The sequence below is a fragment of the Myotis myotis genome, unplaced genomic scaffold (genome assembly GCF_014108235.1).
Source record: "Myotis myotis isolate mMyoMyo1 unplaced genomic scaffold, mMyoMyo1.p scaffold_m19_p_11, whole genome shotgun sequence".
NCBI lineage: Eukaryota > Metazoa > Chordata > Mammalia > Chiroptera > Vespertilionidae > Myotis > Myotis myotis.
The window spans coordinates 36,405,238-36,422,816 of NW_023416315.1; the positions used below are offsets into that span (position 1 = coordinate 36,405,238).

The following is a 17,579-nucleotide window of genomic DNA, read 5'->3' on the forward strand; positions in this document are numbered from 1 at the left end:
CCACTTCCCTGTCCTGATTCTGCCTTCCGATTTGGTCAAAAGCCTGTTTTGAACAGATATCTGCCAGATTCCTCTGCCTGTTCTTTTGCTACATCTATTTTCATTTTAACTTTAGAAAAAAATTATTTTCCTTATAAATAAGAAGTTATATATGTTTCATTCTTTAACATTTGGAAAAGCGTAAAAAAAGCAAATATAAATACTGATAATTTTACCACCCCAAAATTACCACTATGAACATTCTTGGCATTTTCTTTCTACATATGTTATGCATATGTTTGTGCATATAATATTCAAATTATTAACCATATATGTTCCCTGCCAATATTTCCTATAAACCCATGACCCCCTCCCTCATTTGAGCAGCTAGATTATGACCCACAGAAGAAGCCAAAAGTGTTTACACAAGTTTGGGAAACCTGAGGAATTGAGATATAGGTTTTCTGTTTACTCAGAACCATGAAACTTACTTACAGTTCTATGACCCATACACTAACCCCCTCTTAGGGTTCATATGAGCTATTGTCAATTTCCTTTAACTTTTATTCTCATCCTCACCCCCAAAACCAGAGAACTATTCTAGTTTGGGAAGTAAGGTGGCAACTTTGATGTGTATATTAACATATATTTTAATTGCTTCCTTGAAATATGTTCTTACAGGTGGAAAAGTTGAATAGGTGTCTCTTTAAGGGTCTAGATGTATTCTATCAAATTGTAAATGACCAGCCCTCTGGCAAAAATGCGACTTGCATTTTTAAAACTCTACCAGTGGCCTTATGTTACTAGATTTTGCTAGGCAAGCTGGGTAGAATTCATTTAACGTTAGGCAAACATGCCCCCCAAAATTTCAGAAATTGGGTGCCTCTAGCAGAGATGCTGCGTTCAGCACTGTGTACAAGGGGGAAACGTTAGTACTCGCCCCTGACCATTAGCACCAAAAAATTTGATAGTCCTCTCATGTTTACCTTTACTCAAATGAATGCACAGATTTATCCATACCCATTGCCCCCAAATAATTCCCTTTGCTTTATTTCTGTAGCAACTGGATCACCTCCAAGATCTGTGGCCAGCCTGAAAATATATCCCTTCCTGGTCACACACTAATCATAGCACAGGTTTCCCCTGCTACCCAAAAGTAGAGCATTTTTATGAAACCTTTTGAAAGCTGAAGTGGCATAAAGCAAAGAAGCAATTACCATTAATTTACATGGAAAAATCTTTAAGCGTTCCCATACCCAAAAATAGCCTACCGAATCATACCAAATCCACTTCATTACATCCAGTTTTACGCTAAGCATAACACCCTTATAAGCGCTCTTAGGTTTTTCTGGCACCTTAGGTCACATCTTCCTAGCAGATGTACAAAATAAGTTAAGATTACGCACAGATGTTCACAGACACAGTTCAAAGCGACGGCAGCTTGAGGCCGACATGCTTAAGTGTTGTTTCTGGGGAAATTGCTTCGGGTACGTGCTGCCTCTATACGGCTTGCTAGGGCGCAAACACTGAATGCTATTTCTGCTTTTCTCTTTTCCTCAGAAAAGTGAAAATCCTCTTCAGATTTCTTTCAGTTAGAGAAAACAGGTACAGGCCTTTCATAAAAACAAAGTGACATTAACACGAACTTTCGGGAAGCAGGGGATACCGGTAATACATAGTGTTTTAGCCAACTGGGTAAACCATTTGACCTGCTTTTCCAGTCCAGCTACCATAAATGTTGCCAATTATAACAATAGTTCCCATCATAGAAATGACATTAAAGAATGGAGGTCACGGTGAGAGTAGCCTGATATTAGTGGATGGGATGACATGGAGACACAAGTCTGGTGATGGACCACATTTAGCCCGTAGCCATCTCCGTGAACATCATAAGACTTCACCTGACCTTTAATCATCACCCAACACACAGGGCAATAGTGCTGGGTAAGCCAGGCCAAGAACTCAGTGGGGTTTTCCTAAATTAGAACTCCTATAATGTATCATTTCCACTGTCTTTCCTCTGCAGATTAAAGGGTATAATTCTTTACAATAAATATTTTTGCCTAGCCCAGGTCCCATACACATGGCAAGAAAAAGCAAATGCATACTTTTCTATTACTTCTGTTCTTAGGATGTAATCCAGGAAAAAGAAGGGATTTTTACCTTTGCTTTCCTCATCCACGAGAGTTTTATTTAGTCTTTTGGATCCTGGAACACATTTTTTTTTCTTTTCTTTATCAAGCTATGCAAATATGTAACAAAGGATTCAGAATACAAAAATATAAATCATAGTAGTATCAAGTCCCATCTCCAAGTGGAGATTCAGTTTGGAACTTCCCCCATGTTTCCCCAGCTTGAATAGCAGGAATCACAAAGATGCATTCAGCGTAGTCCTAAACCTAATGTCTTTCAGGGGATGGGGTCCAGGCTGGAGCAAGCGGTGTGTGGCAGTTGGTTGAGTACCATGTCCCATGCCTCTAGACGTCTCCAGTTTGATTCCCAGTCAGGGTACATCCTACCTGAACCCCCGTGGGGGTGTGCAGGAGACAGGTGATGGATGGTGGTGATGGTTCTTACTCATCAATGTTTCTCTCTCTCTTCTGCTCTCTCTAAAATAAATTTTAAAACATTTTTAAAAAAGAACATAAATAGCTGCAATGTAATGTTGTAAGTGGCAAAGGCCATATTTGGAAGGGCGGGGAGAAACAATCAGGAAAGATCTCATAGTTCGTGCTGGGCATTTAAGGCTAGAAAAGAATGTTTGGGGCAGAGATTTGGATTAAGGACATTTCATACAGGGGACCAGAGCCAGCAAGTTCTCGATGGGGGAAGAAAAGGGGAGTCAAACTGACACAAACTGATTCTTTTTATTTTGTTTTTAATCAACAGAGTTAAACCTAATGGAGAGAAACAAATTAATGGCCTTTTATTGCCACAAGGAAGTTCATGTATTTTGGCAGCTTCTCAAGCCCTGCTAAAGGTACTTCCAGTTCCAGACGTGTGCTGTTCTTTTGCTGGAAGAACTCTTTAGGTCGCTTATACCGTTCTCTGTCCAATGGCAGAGGAGCCCATACTTTTTGAACGCAGCTCACTGGCTACTGTAAAAGCCCGCTCTGAGCAAGAACCAATGAGCTCCCAGAGCCCAGATTCTTGGAAGTAGTTTCAGGCTAGGAATGCGTGACATTGAGACAGCCTTGCACTTGTAAACAAGGACGAGTCTGGGCAGGCCTCCAGCCCACGCGATCCGGGGCCCTGTCCCAAGTGGCTGATCTCTGATCTCGAGCCTACTTACCTCCAGATGCCCACGTAGCCTTCCTCCTACCCCTCACAGCCCTGGCACCTGCGCCAGGCCCTCCGCGGGGACTCCGGCGGGGGGGGAGGGGGGGGGGCGGGGCGCAGACCCAAAGTTCTTTTTCTGAGCAGATTGGCCCGGTCCCAGGCCCGGGACGCCTCTCCAACTCTCGGTGACTCCTCCCCTTTGGAGTTGGGGGGAGCGTCCCGGGGAAACAAATAAAACCGCCGGAGAAGCCGGAGGTGGCAAGACGAGCTCTAGAGCCTTAAGCCACTGCTTCTCCAATTCACTCCTCTACTCCAAACACCCCGATCCTCAGCCCACACCGGGTGCACCTGCCTGCCCGCTCACCTGCGCTCCTCGCCCGACGCGCCGTCCGCTCCCAGGTCCCGGGCTCCGCTCCTCGCAGCCTTCGCCCTCAAGCCAGCCCAGCCCCGGCCAGACCCACCCGGTGGGCACCAAGATGAAGGCGGTCCGCTTCGTGATGCGCGGCGCCGGCACGCTGAGCCGCGCCAGCCTGGTCCCCCGCGAGGTCGAGCATTTCTCCCGGTACAGCCCGTCCCCGCTGTCCATGAAGCAGCTGCTGGACTTCGGTGAGCGGGGACGCAGGGCGCAGGGCGCAGGGCGCGGGCCGGGGCGGGAGCTGGGGAGCTGCCGGAACTTTCAGTCCCGGTGCAGGGAGGGCTGGTCTCACTGCTTAAAAACAACTTGGGGCCCGTTTTCCTGCTGCCCCGGAGCCCCTCGCCAGCGCCCCTTGCCTTCTTCTACATCTGGCTTCTTTCTGACAGGTGGTACCTGCCTACAGGTAGAGGCCACTTGCAGCTTCGCTGAGGCTGGGTGTTTTGAGCCCATCTTTCCTCTTCTATCCGTCCAAAGCTTCCGTCACAATACTTTTTGCTTTCAGTCAACATTTAACAATGAATGAGGAACTTTCATAGTACTTCTTGGAGAAGGTTCCTAATATTATAAAGTAGCCTCGAATTAATTGAGATTTTTATCCCTTAGCCACCCTCCACAAGGTACATCTCTGCGTTCCTAACAAATTTCTTTGTTTCTTTATCAAATTAAAGTTTGTCATATATTTGCATTACTGCTGAAAATATTTACAGACATTCTGCAATAACCTTACAAGGAAAATGTCAAGGATTTAAATGTGTTATTATTTATTATTAGTCTGGAAACATCATGACGTCCACCCAACTCCCTTACCTCCCACTCCAGTTTCATATCTAGAACTCTGAACATTGTGGCGTTGACTGAACCCTGCATTCTTTATGAATATTGTGGCGTTGACTGAACCCTGCATTCTTTTATGAATATTAAGAGCTGTAGAATATTCGGACTCTTTGGAAGTGAATCCTCTTCCAAAACAAAACAACAATTCTCATATTGATAGCTTTAAAATTAGAAAAAGACCAGAAGGCACTTTTGAACAGTAAATGAAATGAGGGTGAAATATAATTTTATAATATATGTGTGTATTTAATATTGTATAGTTAATGCTATTCAAATATGTCATTTGGTCATACTCGTTTCCAAATACTAAATAAGTGTTATTTATTACAGGTTCGGAAAATGCATGTGAAAGAACTTCTTTTGCATTTTTGAGACAAGAATTACCTGTGAGGCTTGCCAATATCCTGAAGGAAATTGATATCCTCCCTGATCAATTAGTAAATACCTCTTCAGTGCAGTTAGTTAAAAACTGGTAAGTGTGAACCATTCTGAAACAGTATCTAATTTTAAAACAGATATCTAACTATGAATTCTTATAATATATTAACATCATAGTTGGAAACAAGTGATCTGAATAGTAATACTTTTTAAATATGTAAAGAATTGTTTATTAATTTAGATAAGTTATAAAGGCAGTTATAAAGCAATAAAAGCAGAAACAGACATTTTTATCCTGAAAAAGATTCTCTCACAATATAATTTTTACTTCCAGAAAAAATATGAAAACGAATTGACAGTTACAACTTGTTTTGTATTTTAAATAATAAAAGACAGTTTGATACTGTGAAAGGAATTCTATCCTAGTAGATATGAATGACTACTATTCAGAGAGGGCCTACTCTTTTTCATTTATAAACCAATTGACAGAGCAGGCTCTGAGTTCAAATCCTGCTTCTGCCTTTTCCTCATTGTGGAATTCTTGGCAATTGTCTTAAATTCTTTATGCCTCAATTCCCCCATTTTTATTGAGGAGAATAAAGCATATGCCTCAGAGGGATATTGGAGTGTAATTAAATGAGGTAATCCATTAAAAAGCACTTAGAAAAATAGCACACAGCCAGCACTCAGTGTCTGTTATCATCTCTTTTTATAAAGAAGGATGTTGAGGCTCAGAGGGGATAGATAACCCAAAGGAGCAGATTTTCAGAGAATAGAGCCAGGATATGCACCGAAGGCAGATATGCATCAGAGCCTCACACTAATCACAGAATACACAGCTTTTTGTTCATTGATTCAAGAAAAATATGTATTGCCCTACCTGGTTTGCTCAGTGGATAGAGTGTTGGCCTGCAGATCAAAGGGTCCCAGGTTCAATTCCAGTCAAGGGTACATGCTCAGGTTGCAGGCTCGATCCCCAGTAGGGGGCGTGCAGGAGGCAGCTCATCAATGATTCTCATCATTGATGTTTCTAATTCTTGCTCCCTTCTTCTCTGAAATCAATAAAAAAATATTTTAAAAAATATGTATTATATGTCCATTCAACAATCACAATCTGAAACACATATTCAATCCATAGTATTTGCTGTGTTCAAGACTTCTACTCACCTATGAAGGGAGTAGGAAAAAAATATGAAGTCTTTCTTAAAAAGTTGTTTTTAAATCCTTTTGCTATTAAAAATAACACAACTGTTGCCAAACAAAACAAAACTGAATATTGATCTGGAATACTTAAAGAAATATAAATTTTAACTTAGATAGTTAAGAGTTAAAGTTATAAACCCTCCCTCCCCCCCCTCCCCCCACCACCTTTCTTCAGAGATACTGTTTTCCAAATGTCCTGGAGTTTTTAATTTTAAACATAATACTCTCTCTTTTAAAATCATTTGAAAAAGATACTATATTTTCAGCCACTTGTATCTGACTATTCAATTTAAAATCTTAAAGCACACTTGTCACTTTACAGGTATATCCAGAGCCTGATGGATTTGGTGGAATTCCATGAGAAAAGCCCAGAAGACCAGAAAGCATTAGCAGAGTAAGTTCTATACCTTAGAATAAGTGTCTAAACTTTGACTATTTCCAGACATACTCCTCTAATAAATGATATGTACACTTAATAATCTAAAAAATATAAGTGGCAGAGCCTTACTTGAACTTTCACTAAATATAAATGTGTTTTGCCTTAGGTTTGTAGATACTCTCATCAAAGTTCGAAATAGAAACCATAATGTAGTTCCTACAATGGCACAAGGAATCATAGAATATAAAAATGGCTATGAATTTGACCCAGTCACCAATCAAAATCTTCAGTATTTCTTGGACCGATTTTACATGAACCGTATTTCTACACGGATGCTAATGAACCAACACAGTAAGTTAACCGTAATCATGATATAGAGATGAGGGTAGACTATAAGCCATACTGTAACTCGATGTTTTACTATTTGGTGGGTCACATTCTTTGTCAGTGGTGTTCTAATCATCATTGTCCTGATTTTTATATAATATTATATACTGTTTTTATATTTATTTTTCAACAGTTCTTTTATTTAGTGACTCACAGACAGGAAACCCAACCCACATTGGAAGTATTGATCCAAACTGTGATGTAGTAGCAGTGGTCCAAGGTAATTTCTAGATTTCTTCATTTCCTTTATTGAAAATGTACACTCTATGATTGACATATGGTTGAGGTGGCTTTATAAATGAATTTATATTCAGAGTTTACCCTTTATATTCTTATAAGTACTGTCATGGAGGCCCTTTGCTTTTGAGGGTCAGGGGTTTAAACATTCATTTATAGTATTATAAAAAAATCCAAGCATCAGAGGTTAATGTATATATTGCATTTGATCTTTGAAGTGTGCATATTCCTGTTGTTATAGCTATACCTTAGTGTCATAATTCTTTCTTTAATAAAATATTTACAAGGTACTTTTGTATACATACATTGCACTCTAATGAATATTTTAGGCTAAGGGTAGTGTACACAGTGGAGATCACTTGACAATTGTACTTGGCAGAAATTCATTTCATCATTATGAAAATTACCTTCTATTCCAGATGCCTATGAGTGTGCAAAGATGCTTTGTGATCAGTATTATTTAACATCTCCTGAATTAAAACTCACACAAGTGAACGGTAAGCTATAAATAAAATATAGTTTAATCTATGGAAAAGTCAGTATTCTCCCAGTATGAGTGATACTGTAAATACAGAGCAACTTTTGTGTTCCATTTTCCCCTTCTGAACATGCCTAGAGTTTGTACACTTCTTTTTTGAAGCTAAGGTTCTCTTTATCTCAACTGGAAAGTTCCCATTAGTAGCACATTCAGTTGCTACTAATAATTCATAAAGAAGAATAGTTTGAACAGTTTGGAATGTAGAGTAGCAACTTAGTTCTAATATCTTAGGTCAAAGAAAGATTGCTTACTATAGAAAAGGGGGGATAGGGGACTAGATCTGGGAGGCACCACTTGGTAGTGGAGATACCCTCCTAATTCCAATAAGGTTACTCATAAGGTCTAGAAACAAAAATAATTTAAACTGCACTGTGAGAAACAGGCCAGTAACAGAAGTACAAATACTGCAGGATCCTACTTTCATGAAATATTTAAAATATCTCAAACTCAGAGAAGCAGAGAGTAGAATGATGGTTGCTAGAGGCTGGGGGTGAGAGAAATAGGGAGTCACTATTCAATGGGTATAAAATTTCAGTTATGCAAGATGAATAACTTCTAGAAATCTGCTGTACAACGCCTTGCTTATAGTTAACAATACTGTACTGTACACCTAAATACTGAAGAAGGTAGCTCTCATGTTAAATGTTCTCACCAAAAGATTTTTAAATTGCACTGTAAGTATATACCAGTTTTGGAAGCAGAGCACACTTTATTTAGTAGCTTCAACTGTGGGGTACCTGAACGAATGCTAGTCTTCCCACATTGACTGAAATGATTGCGTGAGGAATGCAAGGCATTATTTTTATCCTATTCCATAGTTGCCTCTCCAAACATGACAGTAACATTCTCCTTTCAATTCAAAGTAGACATCTTTTCCAAGTAATAGTTACAACGTTTGTTGGTGGTGAGAGTGAGAATCAAGTTGCTCAAATTATGGGTAGCCTAACTCATGGGGTGGGGTTATGCAAATGCAATTGATTGCTAAGCTAAAAATAAAAGTGCAAATAAAGATTGAAAAATATCTCTAAGCATTAACAGCATTGTTGCATAACTTGTAGATAAATTGCTTGAACCGTTTGATAAAATAAAGAGGGCACTGAGCCAGACCTTGTGTTCTCTAATTCAAACTTTGCCAAGGCCTGGCAAGCCAAAGAATAATTCTTTTCAAACAGTATTATGAGGTTTTTGTTTCTCTGTTTCCTTTAGTCTCTTGGTGAAATTTGAGCATATTTAGTCTGTAAGATTTAATGTTTGGATGATAAAAATCAAGAATAATCAGCAGTGTTATTTTCCCATGCATCATTGAGTAATTTCCCATGTGTTATTTCAATTTCAAAATATGAAAATTATAGCTAGCATAAATTTTGATGTTATACCATAGACAAATTAACTTTTCTTCCTTACAATGCATATAATTTTAATTCTAAAATTGTCCGGTACAAAACTTTTGAAAATAGAAATAAGCCATATAACCTAATTTATAGCACCCTTGCTGAACACTTCATCTGCTTTATACATTTGTAGAGAAATGCAAAACTTAATTATAGAGTTCTAGGTAGCAACTGTAATAGCATATTGAAAATTAGCCAGTTGTGTTTTCAGTTTAAGAAGGAAGGTTCTAGGGTAGGATTTTGGAGTGAGGAGGATGGGGAGTATTCCAATCTTGTTTTAAGTCTGAAATATTAGTTAAATAGATGTGGAAGTTTATTTTAATGAAATATTTATGTACCAATTCTAATGAGTTTAATTTTCTTCTAGGAAAATCTCCAGGGCAGCCAATTCACATTGTGTACGTTCCTTCTCACCTTCACCATATGCTCTTTGAACTATTCAAGGTATGACTTCACAATGATTGCAATTTTGTTTTGTTTTTTTAAATTCCCTGTTTTCTTTTTTTACTGTCCTTTATCATTTCTGACTAAACAAGAGCATCACTATCTTCTCCCAAGCAAGCTTCTGTGCTCCTTCCTAACAGGAGGCTACAGTTAATGTTTGAAAGGGTACACGGAGTTCCTTGTAGTATCAGCATGTATTTGAGAATGAACAATATGATTCATGATGTCTCAAGGGCTCCCTAGTCCCATTATTTGTTCAGGTGTCCAACAAAGCTCCATTCATTCATGCATTCATTAAGAAAGTTCATGGGGTGAACGCTTCACGGAATGAGGCCTTGTTTCTCCCACCCCCACAAGCTGGTTCAATTCCAAATCCACAGGTTCAGGTTCAGAATTACTGTAAGTGGCAGGATCTCAATCTGAGTCAGAGGACAGTCCTAGTCCATCCCTTCCATGATCTACTTTTAATGTCCATATGAATCACCTGGTGGTTTTGTGAAAATGCAAATACTGATTCAGTGGGTCTGGGCTGGGGCCTGAGGTTCTGAATTTCTAGTACGCTAACAGGTGTTGTGCTGGTCCACCGTCCACGTTTCATGGCAAGAGTGGAGGGCAGTGCTTCTCAACCTTCCCTGTGCTTAGGATCACCTAGAGGGCTTATGAAAACAGATTCTTAGGCTCTGTCCCAGATAGAGATTTTGATTCTTTAGGTCTGAGAATCTACGTTTCTATCCAGCTCTCAGAGGATGTAGGTGTTACTGGTCTGGGGTAGCCAGGTGCTGGAATCAAATCCTGTCCTGGGTTCTAAGACCAAACTACAACTTGGTACTTCCACTAAAAGATAGGAAACACTTTGCGATGCTTCCAAGAGTCCTCTGGACTGGGGAGGAGGAGGGCTAAAAAATGTGAAATTTGCTCCTAATTCTTATGTAACTCTTCTCAAAACATAGTATTTCCTAACTTATGTTAATAATGTTAGTACAATTAGGTATTGATTATACTGCAGACATCTGATCTAGTTTATTTCACATTAGCTAATGATTAGAATGTCATACTGAATAGAAACCAGAAAGCAGATAATTTTCTGGGAAGTTAGAGAGAAAAATGGGTGAAATAAACCAAAACTGTATCTGTATGAGAATCATATAGTTAGTTGTCTGAAAACTTGAGTTTCTTCTCTGTTAAAGGACAAAAGATACTTCTTTGTTTGATTGATTTACTTTTAAATTGAATGGTCCAACTCAGATTTATTTTGCCATCATTGGTAAAAGTGAAGATGATAATCACATGTAAATTGAAATTTAATTTAGAATTGTTTACTATCCTTTTAAATAGTAACAATCTTTTCCCAGAAAATTTTATAAAAGCCAATAAGTTGGTTCAATGGTTCACTGTTCCTTTGTGATGTGTAATAGTCTTTGGTGTTTGGATGTAAAATGTAATGGAAAGACAGAAAAGAGGGCTATAAAAATCAATTTTTACCTTTAAATTAAGTTTACAAATAAGAACTTGACAAGTAAGAGAATTGTTTTCCTATTAGATATTACTCCCAGGAACTATATTACATGGTAAATGCATACTTTTCATTTTACACCCTACATGGCATATTCATAAATAGCTATTTACAGAGTTATTATAACTACTAACTTAAAAGAATGGGAACTTTGAATTACCCTCTGTGCTGTTTTTATTTTAAACATAAAAAACAGGTACTTATTGTCCCTCATTATTCTGCCATTCAATTTTTTATGTTTTTGTTTTCTTTAGAATGCAATGAGGGCAACAGTTGAACACCAGGAAAACTTGCCTTCCCTCACCCCAGTTGAGGTGATTGTTGTCTTGGGAAAAGAAGATCTTACAATTAAGGTAACCATCCTCTATTTATCTTTTGAGTATCTCTTGAGAGAATTTAAAAAATCACCAATAAATCAAAGATATGGCAATAGATCAAAGCCATATACCAGGTGACTTTTCGATGCAGGAAGGACATTTTTATTGAGACGAAGGCACGTTGTTTTGAATGTGTGGCTCTGATGATTCGTTTGTTTGTTTAAGATTTCAGACAGAGGAGGCGGCGTTCCCCTGAGGATCACTGACCGCCTCTTTAGTTATACCTACTCCACCGCACCAACGCCTGTGATGGATAACTCCCGGAATGCTCCTTTGGTAAGAACAATTATATGGCAAAGTTCATCCCGGCCACCTAGCTCTAAAGAGAGGGCCAGGATTACAAGGAAGTGTTTAGGCAAGCTCATCAGTTTAAAGTGGGCCTGGGGGATATGAGGAAGAATGATAAAGCAAACTAAACGTGGTGAAACAATTCAAGGGGCCTCTGATTGGAAGCAGGAGATATTTAACTAGATTCTATCAAGCACAGTAGTAACTCCTTCCCACATTTTGTATTTCAATGATCATGTCTGCCTTTTTACCAATAACTGATCCTTCCTCTCCAGGCCGGTTTTGGTTATGGCTTGCCTATTTCTCGTCTCTATGCCAAATACTTTCAAGGAGACCTGAATCTCTACTCTTTATCAGGATATGGAACAGATGCTATCATCTACTTAAAGGTATACTTTAAATTCAATAGAAAAAAAAATCGTTTTTTAAAAGATTGCTTCGTGTACAGCCCTGATTCTGTGGTCCACAGTGAAAACCCCAAGTGAGTTCATGCAAATAATGACCAGAAGTAATTCTAGTTTCTGTTTGGTAGGTGTAGATATATTGTTTAATATTTAATATGGTAACTTACCAACAAGGAGGTAAAGCTAGACTACATGCCTCCAGTGAAGCAAAATTATTGCCCAAGAGGGCAGGCTTGTGTGAAATTTTTAAGGCAACTCCTTTGGCATCTGTGAGAAGAGCTGTACTTTTGTTTTACTTCAAAAGATGAGAAAAAGATGCTAATAATGTTCCAGTCTCAAAATTAACTGATACTGAGTTATTCAAGACCTTAAGCTGACATTAGAAATCCAGGGAAAGACAGCTGACTGCTCACAAGTTGTCAGAGTATACCTGGCATTTTCTGTTTAAAATTTAAAACTTGGTAAATGTTTTTCTATTTCTGATAAAGCCTCAATTTATTTGTTAAGGTCACTGTCCTGATTCTGTTTCTCATTTGCCAACTATTTCAAATGAAAATATATTTACAGATATTAGTAACTAAAACATTAAGCTTCTAGGCTCCCATTCTGTGCCAGGGAATTATTTGCCAAGTGGTCTTTGACCATCTGCAATAACTAATGCATTTCTTTCTTTTTTTAAAAAAAAAAAAAATCACATATTATCTCTCAGAATTGTTTTTTTCTAAAATAGTTTATTGATTTTTTTTTTTTTTTTGAGAGAGAGACAAGGGAAGGGAGAGAGAGAAAGAGGAAGGGAGAGGGAAAGAGAGAAACACTGACATGAGAGCAAGCCATTGATCGGCTGCCTCCTGCACAACCGTGACCGGGGATCAAGCCTGTAACTCGGCCATGTGTCCTGACCGGGAATTGAACCATGACCTCTTGGTGCACTGGATGATGCCCAACCAACTGAGTCACACGGCCTAGGGCACATTCATTTCTTAAATAAGCCAAAGTCTTCATAGTATTGGGAAAGATTAATAGCTCATAGATTTATAGTATCAGATTAGAACTCTTTGTCACAGATACAGAGGTTTTCCTTGGACAAGATAACTTTGCTATGCAACTCTATCATATTGGTAATATTCAAACAAAGGCTATGTGTGAATATTGAACACAAATTCTATTCCCTAATTTAAATTGTACATATTCTATTTCATCCCCTGTAGGGTAAAGATCATGTTTTCTTTTAATTTTTTTTTATACAGTGCCTGACATACTATGGGCTCTGGTATGCTCTTATTACTAAATGAAAGGAAGGTATTTGAATGGTTGACAACTTACCTCTGAATTTCTTTTGAATAATCACTTCAAGTACAAATGAGGCCTTGCATAGTTCCTTTGGTTTGACTTGTTTCTTCATCCTCTTTGCAGGCTTTGTCTTCCGAGTCTGTAGAGAAACTCCCGGTCTTTAACAAATCAGCCTTTAAGCATTATCAGATGAACCCCGAGGCTGACGACTGGTGCATCCCAAGCAAGGAACCAAAGAACCTGGCGAAGGAAAAAGTGGCCGTGTGAGGAGGGACGCTCAGGGCACTTTAAGGGATCAAAGTGGGTCTGTGCCAGCGCTGCTTTCTGAATGTTTGCATGCGGACTCTTCTCCCTCAAACAACAGCCACAGAACTCCTTGACCAGGACACTGAGGGGAAGAAGAACAAAGCTCATTCCTGTGACCCAGGAGAGCACAGAGCAGGACCAGGACTGCAGGAGTTAAGACATGGCCAGCTCTTTATTCTTTAAATTGAGAATAATGCTTGGGTTTATATCAAAACCCGAATAAGATATAAGCCTCAATTTGTCATCTCTTTGTCAACAGGAATGGAAAAAGAAGGGCAGTGAAGATATAGGCTATCAGTTTCAATAGACTGATGTTTTAGAGTTTAGACCTTTGGTTAATGTCATAAGATAATTAGTATTTATTGAACATCGTGTCAATTATATCAGTATTTTCCTGCCATTCAAAGGAGTGGGGCTTAGTTCATACTATATGTCTAGAAATGTATGTAAATGTACATTTTGTATATATCTATGCGCTCTAGGGAGGAAAAACTGGTGACTAAAATAACATTCACTTTGAATGACGAGTAAGTCAAAACGTTTTATTAAAAGTTGCAGCCAAGGCCTTGAGCCTCTGTAAAAATGCAGAAGATAACCTTCTCTGATAAATACAGGGCCTTTATTATGCTGCTTTCCCTGGTCACACCTCACATAGTAAGTGAGCTTATTGCCAGGTACCTCATCTTGGGCGAATTTAAAATATGCACTGAATTCAGAATGTTGATGGTTGGAGGGGGAGAAGAGTTGCCAAAGTGAGAGCAAAACTATCTCTCATCTTGTTGGTAAATAAAATGGTAGATTGGAAAAACTGGCATTAGGGAAAGAAATCATGCATTCGGAACCTAATTCAGAGAGAAGGCCTGTTCTCTACCCTGAAGCGGTGGCAATCCAAAGACATCCATTTTCTAGATTAAAAAAGATGATGTATTCAATTATACTCTACACTCCAGAATTAACATGTGTGCAAAAAATTCCTACGTATCAAATAATCCAAGAACATTAGAATTTAAATACTTCTTGGAGTGTTTTTAACAAGGAGCCTGGGAAGAAGAGGATTTTGTACCAGAATATTTTCCTTTTGAATCAGTGGCATTAAGAGCTAATGAATGACAGCTGCAATGCGTATGGAACTTTTGGGGAGTTCAGGTATAATATGCAGATTGACAGGGCACTCCTTAGAGAAGGAGTGAAAAACAAAAGAAGGAAAAAGGGAAGGAAGGAAGGAAGGAAGGAAGGAAGGAAGGAAGGAAGGAAGGAAGGAAGGAAGGAAGGAAGGAAGGAAGGGCATTTTGCTATATCCCCCACAAATTATTTCAAGAAATGGTTCATATTGGCAAAAGGATGAATTGGTGTCTTTCAAAACAGTATGACTTTTTTTTAAAATGCTCTCAGTTTTGCAAGATACTAGGTTGTAATGAGATAGTAAACTCATGTGTCAAATTGAAGTTTAAACTGGGATATAGAAAAAACGAGACTTTTCTGCATTGGAAAATAATCAGTACTATCTATGTGTTGAACTTAACATTTGTACTTCATTTTATCGCGGCGTAGTGTTGTGGTGCTTCTAGTAGTAGCCATAGAAGCATCAAACCATTTGCTTCAAGTTTCAAATTTCATCATCAGAAGTCCTAGGTAGGGATTTTTCTTGATGATGGGATTCTGGCTCATACATTTATTACTTACACAAAACTATTTGCTATAAATTATTTGAATATTCCGTTTTTACTGGTTTAAACATTTTTGCATGTAAATACTTATGTTTACCAAAGAGTTAAAGCAGCTGATTAATTAATTAACCCAAACACCGTGGACTATCATTAAAACACTAGAGAAAAAGAAATGTTGCTATCTCAATGACATCAACTGTGTAAATGGAGTTCTATAAAATAGAAATAGATGACATTGGTATTTGTAAAATTTACAGAAGAGCTTTAGAATTCTACTGAATAGATACTGCTCAGACCCACTTAAATTATTAATGTATAAATTGTATTTTTGCCTTTAAGTTATGTACAGAGAAATGTGATAATTTTTATAATAAATATTTTTATTATAAGAGTAGACATCATCTTTTTAAAGTTCTTTTCTCAAATTAATGGCAAAGTACTAAGAAGAATTTGAAGCAAAGGTTTTCCTTACTTTACATTCAAGTCTAATTTATCTACATATTGGGTATAGCCTTTTAAAAAGTATTGAAAGCAATTTAAAATCTTAATTTTAAAACAAAATATAAGTACTTTATAACAGTCCAGAAATTTCTAATTGTTCTTTGCTTTTTTGTGTATGCCCCAATAACACATAGTACAATGTATGTTTATCTACATGGATATAGTCAATAATCATTTTTGCGATGCATATGTTCTCTATATATTTTTGGTAAATTTACTTTAAAGTTTCACTTAATAACTGTATTCACATAACAAATACAGTAGAGCACTAAAATAATCACTTAGATAATCTAGGTTACCAAATAACTTCTGGATTAAATATCTGAATACTCTGAAGGTATAGCAATAGGATACAAATTACTAAATTAAGTAGTGGCATGTTTTATCTTTGCTATTTTCACACTGTCACTAATTTAATCCTACTCTATCTTTAGACAATATCCTTTGCTCACCTCCACAATGCCCCTATTGGTAAAATTTTGCAAAGAAAACAAAAAGGGGGGGGGGGCGAGGAAGAAAGAAAAATGATGGGAAGGAAGGAGGGAGGGAGAGTTGGAAAAAGGGGACATTAAAATAAAATAAAAGTAGTGAAATGAATTTACCATAATTAAATCACAAAACCTTGTCAGTATAATCGTTATTTGAATAAAAAATCCCAGCAACCAAGACATGGAACCCTAAAGAAACTACAGTAAAGCCCTTCATTGAGGACACTCAACTTACTGCAGCTTGTCTGAGGACGTACATGCACATATGCATACACACAGGCAAGCCCGCACACACGCAGGGGGTTTAATTGTGAATTTCCTTGGATTAAGCTGTTTGGGAGGTAGGGAATTAATGCACTCCATAGATTCAGAACCTTCATCCACATTTGCACGAAAACAAGAAGACATCAAGTCCTACAATCCTCCACTTGCACACACCTATCTTTCTAACACAGTTAACATGTATACCCCCCAAACTACTAATTTTCAAGCCCAACACAATGGACTGAATCAAAACTATCTTTATACTGTTTCTCCTAAATTCCAAATCTAGTAAAAAATGGTAGAAGCGTTTGATATTAGCTACAATGACACGTGCAAAGACTAAGAGAGAGAAATCATTGTGAACTAGTAGCTTGTTTGGGCATTGACCTTGATAATTTCTTTACATATTCTCCGACTATACTTTCAGGTATTACACTTACATTTCAGTGTGTACCAACAGTGCAAATGTACCTGGTCTTTCCTGGTGAAAGAATTGGGGGACTTCAATAATTTCACAGGAGCTTATGTAAAAAGTTCCCAGGCCCCCAACTATGAATTTTAGAGCAAAGGTATGCTGACCCTATTAGCATTCTATCCATACATATCTTTTTTGGATTTTTCATTTTTTACCTTATATCACAGTTACTTAGGCACTCAATAAACATTCCTTGGGTAAATAAACTGAATAAACACATAAATAAATGTCTGCCTATAGACCAACATCCTTACATTTAAGGGCAGATTGAAACTCTGTGTTAGATAAAGGCACACCAAATTTTATAAGATTTTTTTCTTTAAAGGATAAGAAGTTTTACAACATTGTAGAAACTCTGGAATATTTTTCTAAACCAACTTTTTCCAAAAGTTAAATTTCAACCTATTTTTTATTTTTTTCTAAGACATACACAGCTTTATTTGTTGCTTTTTAAAAATTTTTCCCTTTATTGATTAAGATATTACAAAAATGTGCTGGCTTTAGCTCAGCGGTTCCTTCACATACAAAGCTTCAACTGATTT

At 37.8% G+C, this 17,579-nt stretch overlaps 1 protein-coding gene across 1 annotated transcript; it reads left to right on the plus strand.

Moving 5' to 3' along the window:
* Positions 1-3,458: 3,458 nt before the first annotated feature.
* PDK4 (pyruvate dehydrogenase kinase 4) lies at positions 3,459-15,705 on the plus strand. Its single transcript, XM_036328112.1, has 11 exons — positions 3,459-3,864; positions 4,838-4,979; positions 6,411-6,482; positions 6,634-6,818; positions 6,988-7,074; positions 7,511-7,588; positions 9,388-9,464; positions 11,232-11,330; positions 11,520-11,630; positions 11,918-12,031; positions 13,460-15,705. The coding sequence occupies exons 1-11, from the start codon at positions 3,735-3,737 to the stop codon at positions 13,601-13,603; spliced, it is 1,239 nt and encodes a 412-aa protein (XP_036184005.1). The 5' UTR covers positions 3,459-3,734; the 3' UTR covers positions 13,604-15,705.
* The last annotated feature ends 1,874 nt before the right edge of the window (positions 15,706-17,579 follow it).

Coding starts and splice junctions, on each gene's coding strand:
- PDK4 (XM_036328112.1), top strand. CDS start 3,735: ATGAAGGCGGTCCGCTTCGTGATGCGCGGCGCCGGCACGCTGAGCCGC. Junction 4,980..6,410: donor GTGCAGTTAGTTAAAAACTG/GTAAGTGTGAAC, acceptor GTCACTTTACAG/GTATATCCAGAGCCTGATGG. Junction 12,032..13,459: donor ATGCTATCATCTACTTAAAG/GTATACTTTAAA, acceptor TCCTCTTTGCAG/GCTTTGTCTTCCGAGTCTGT.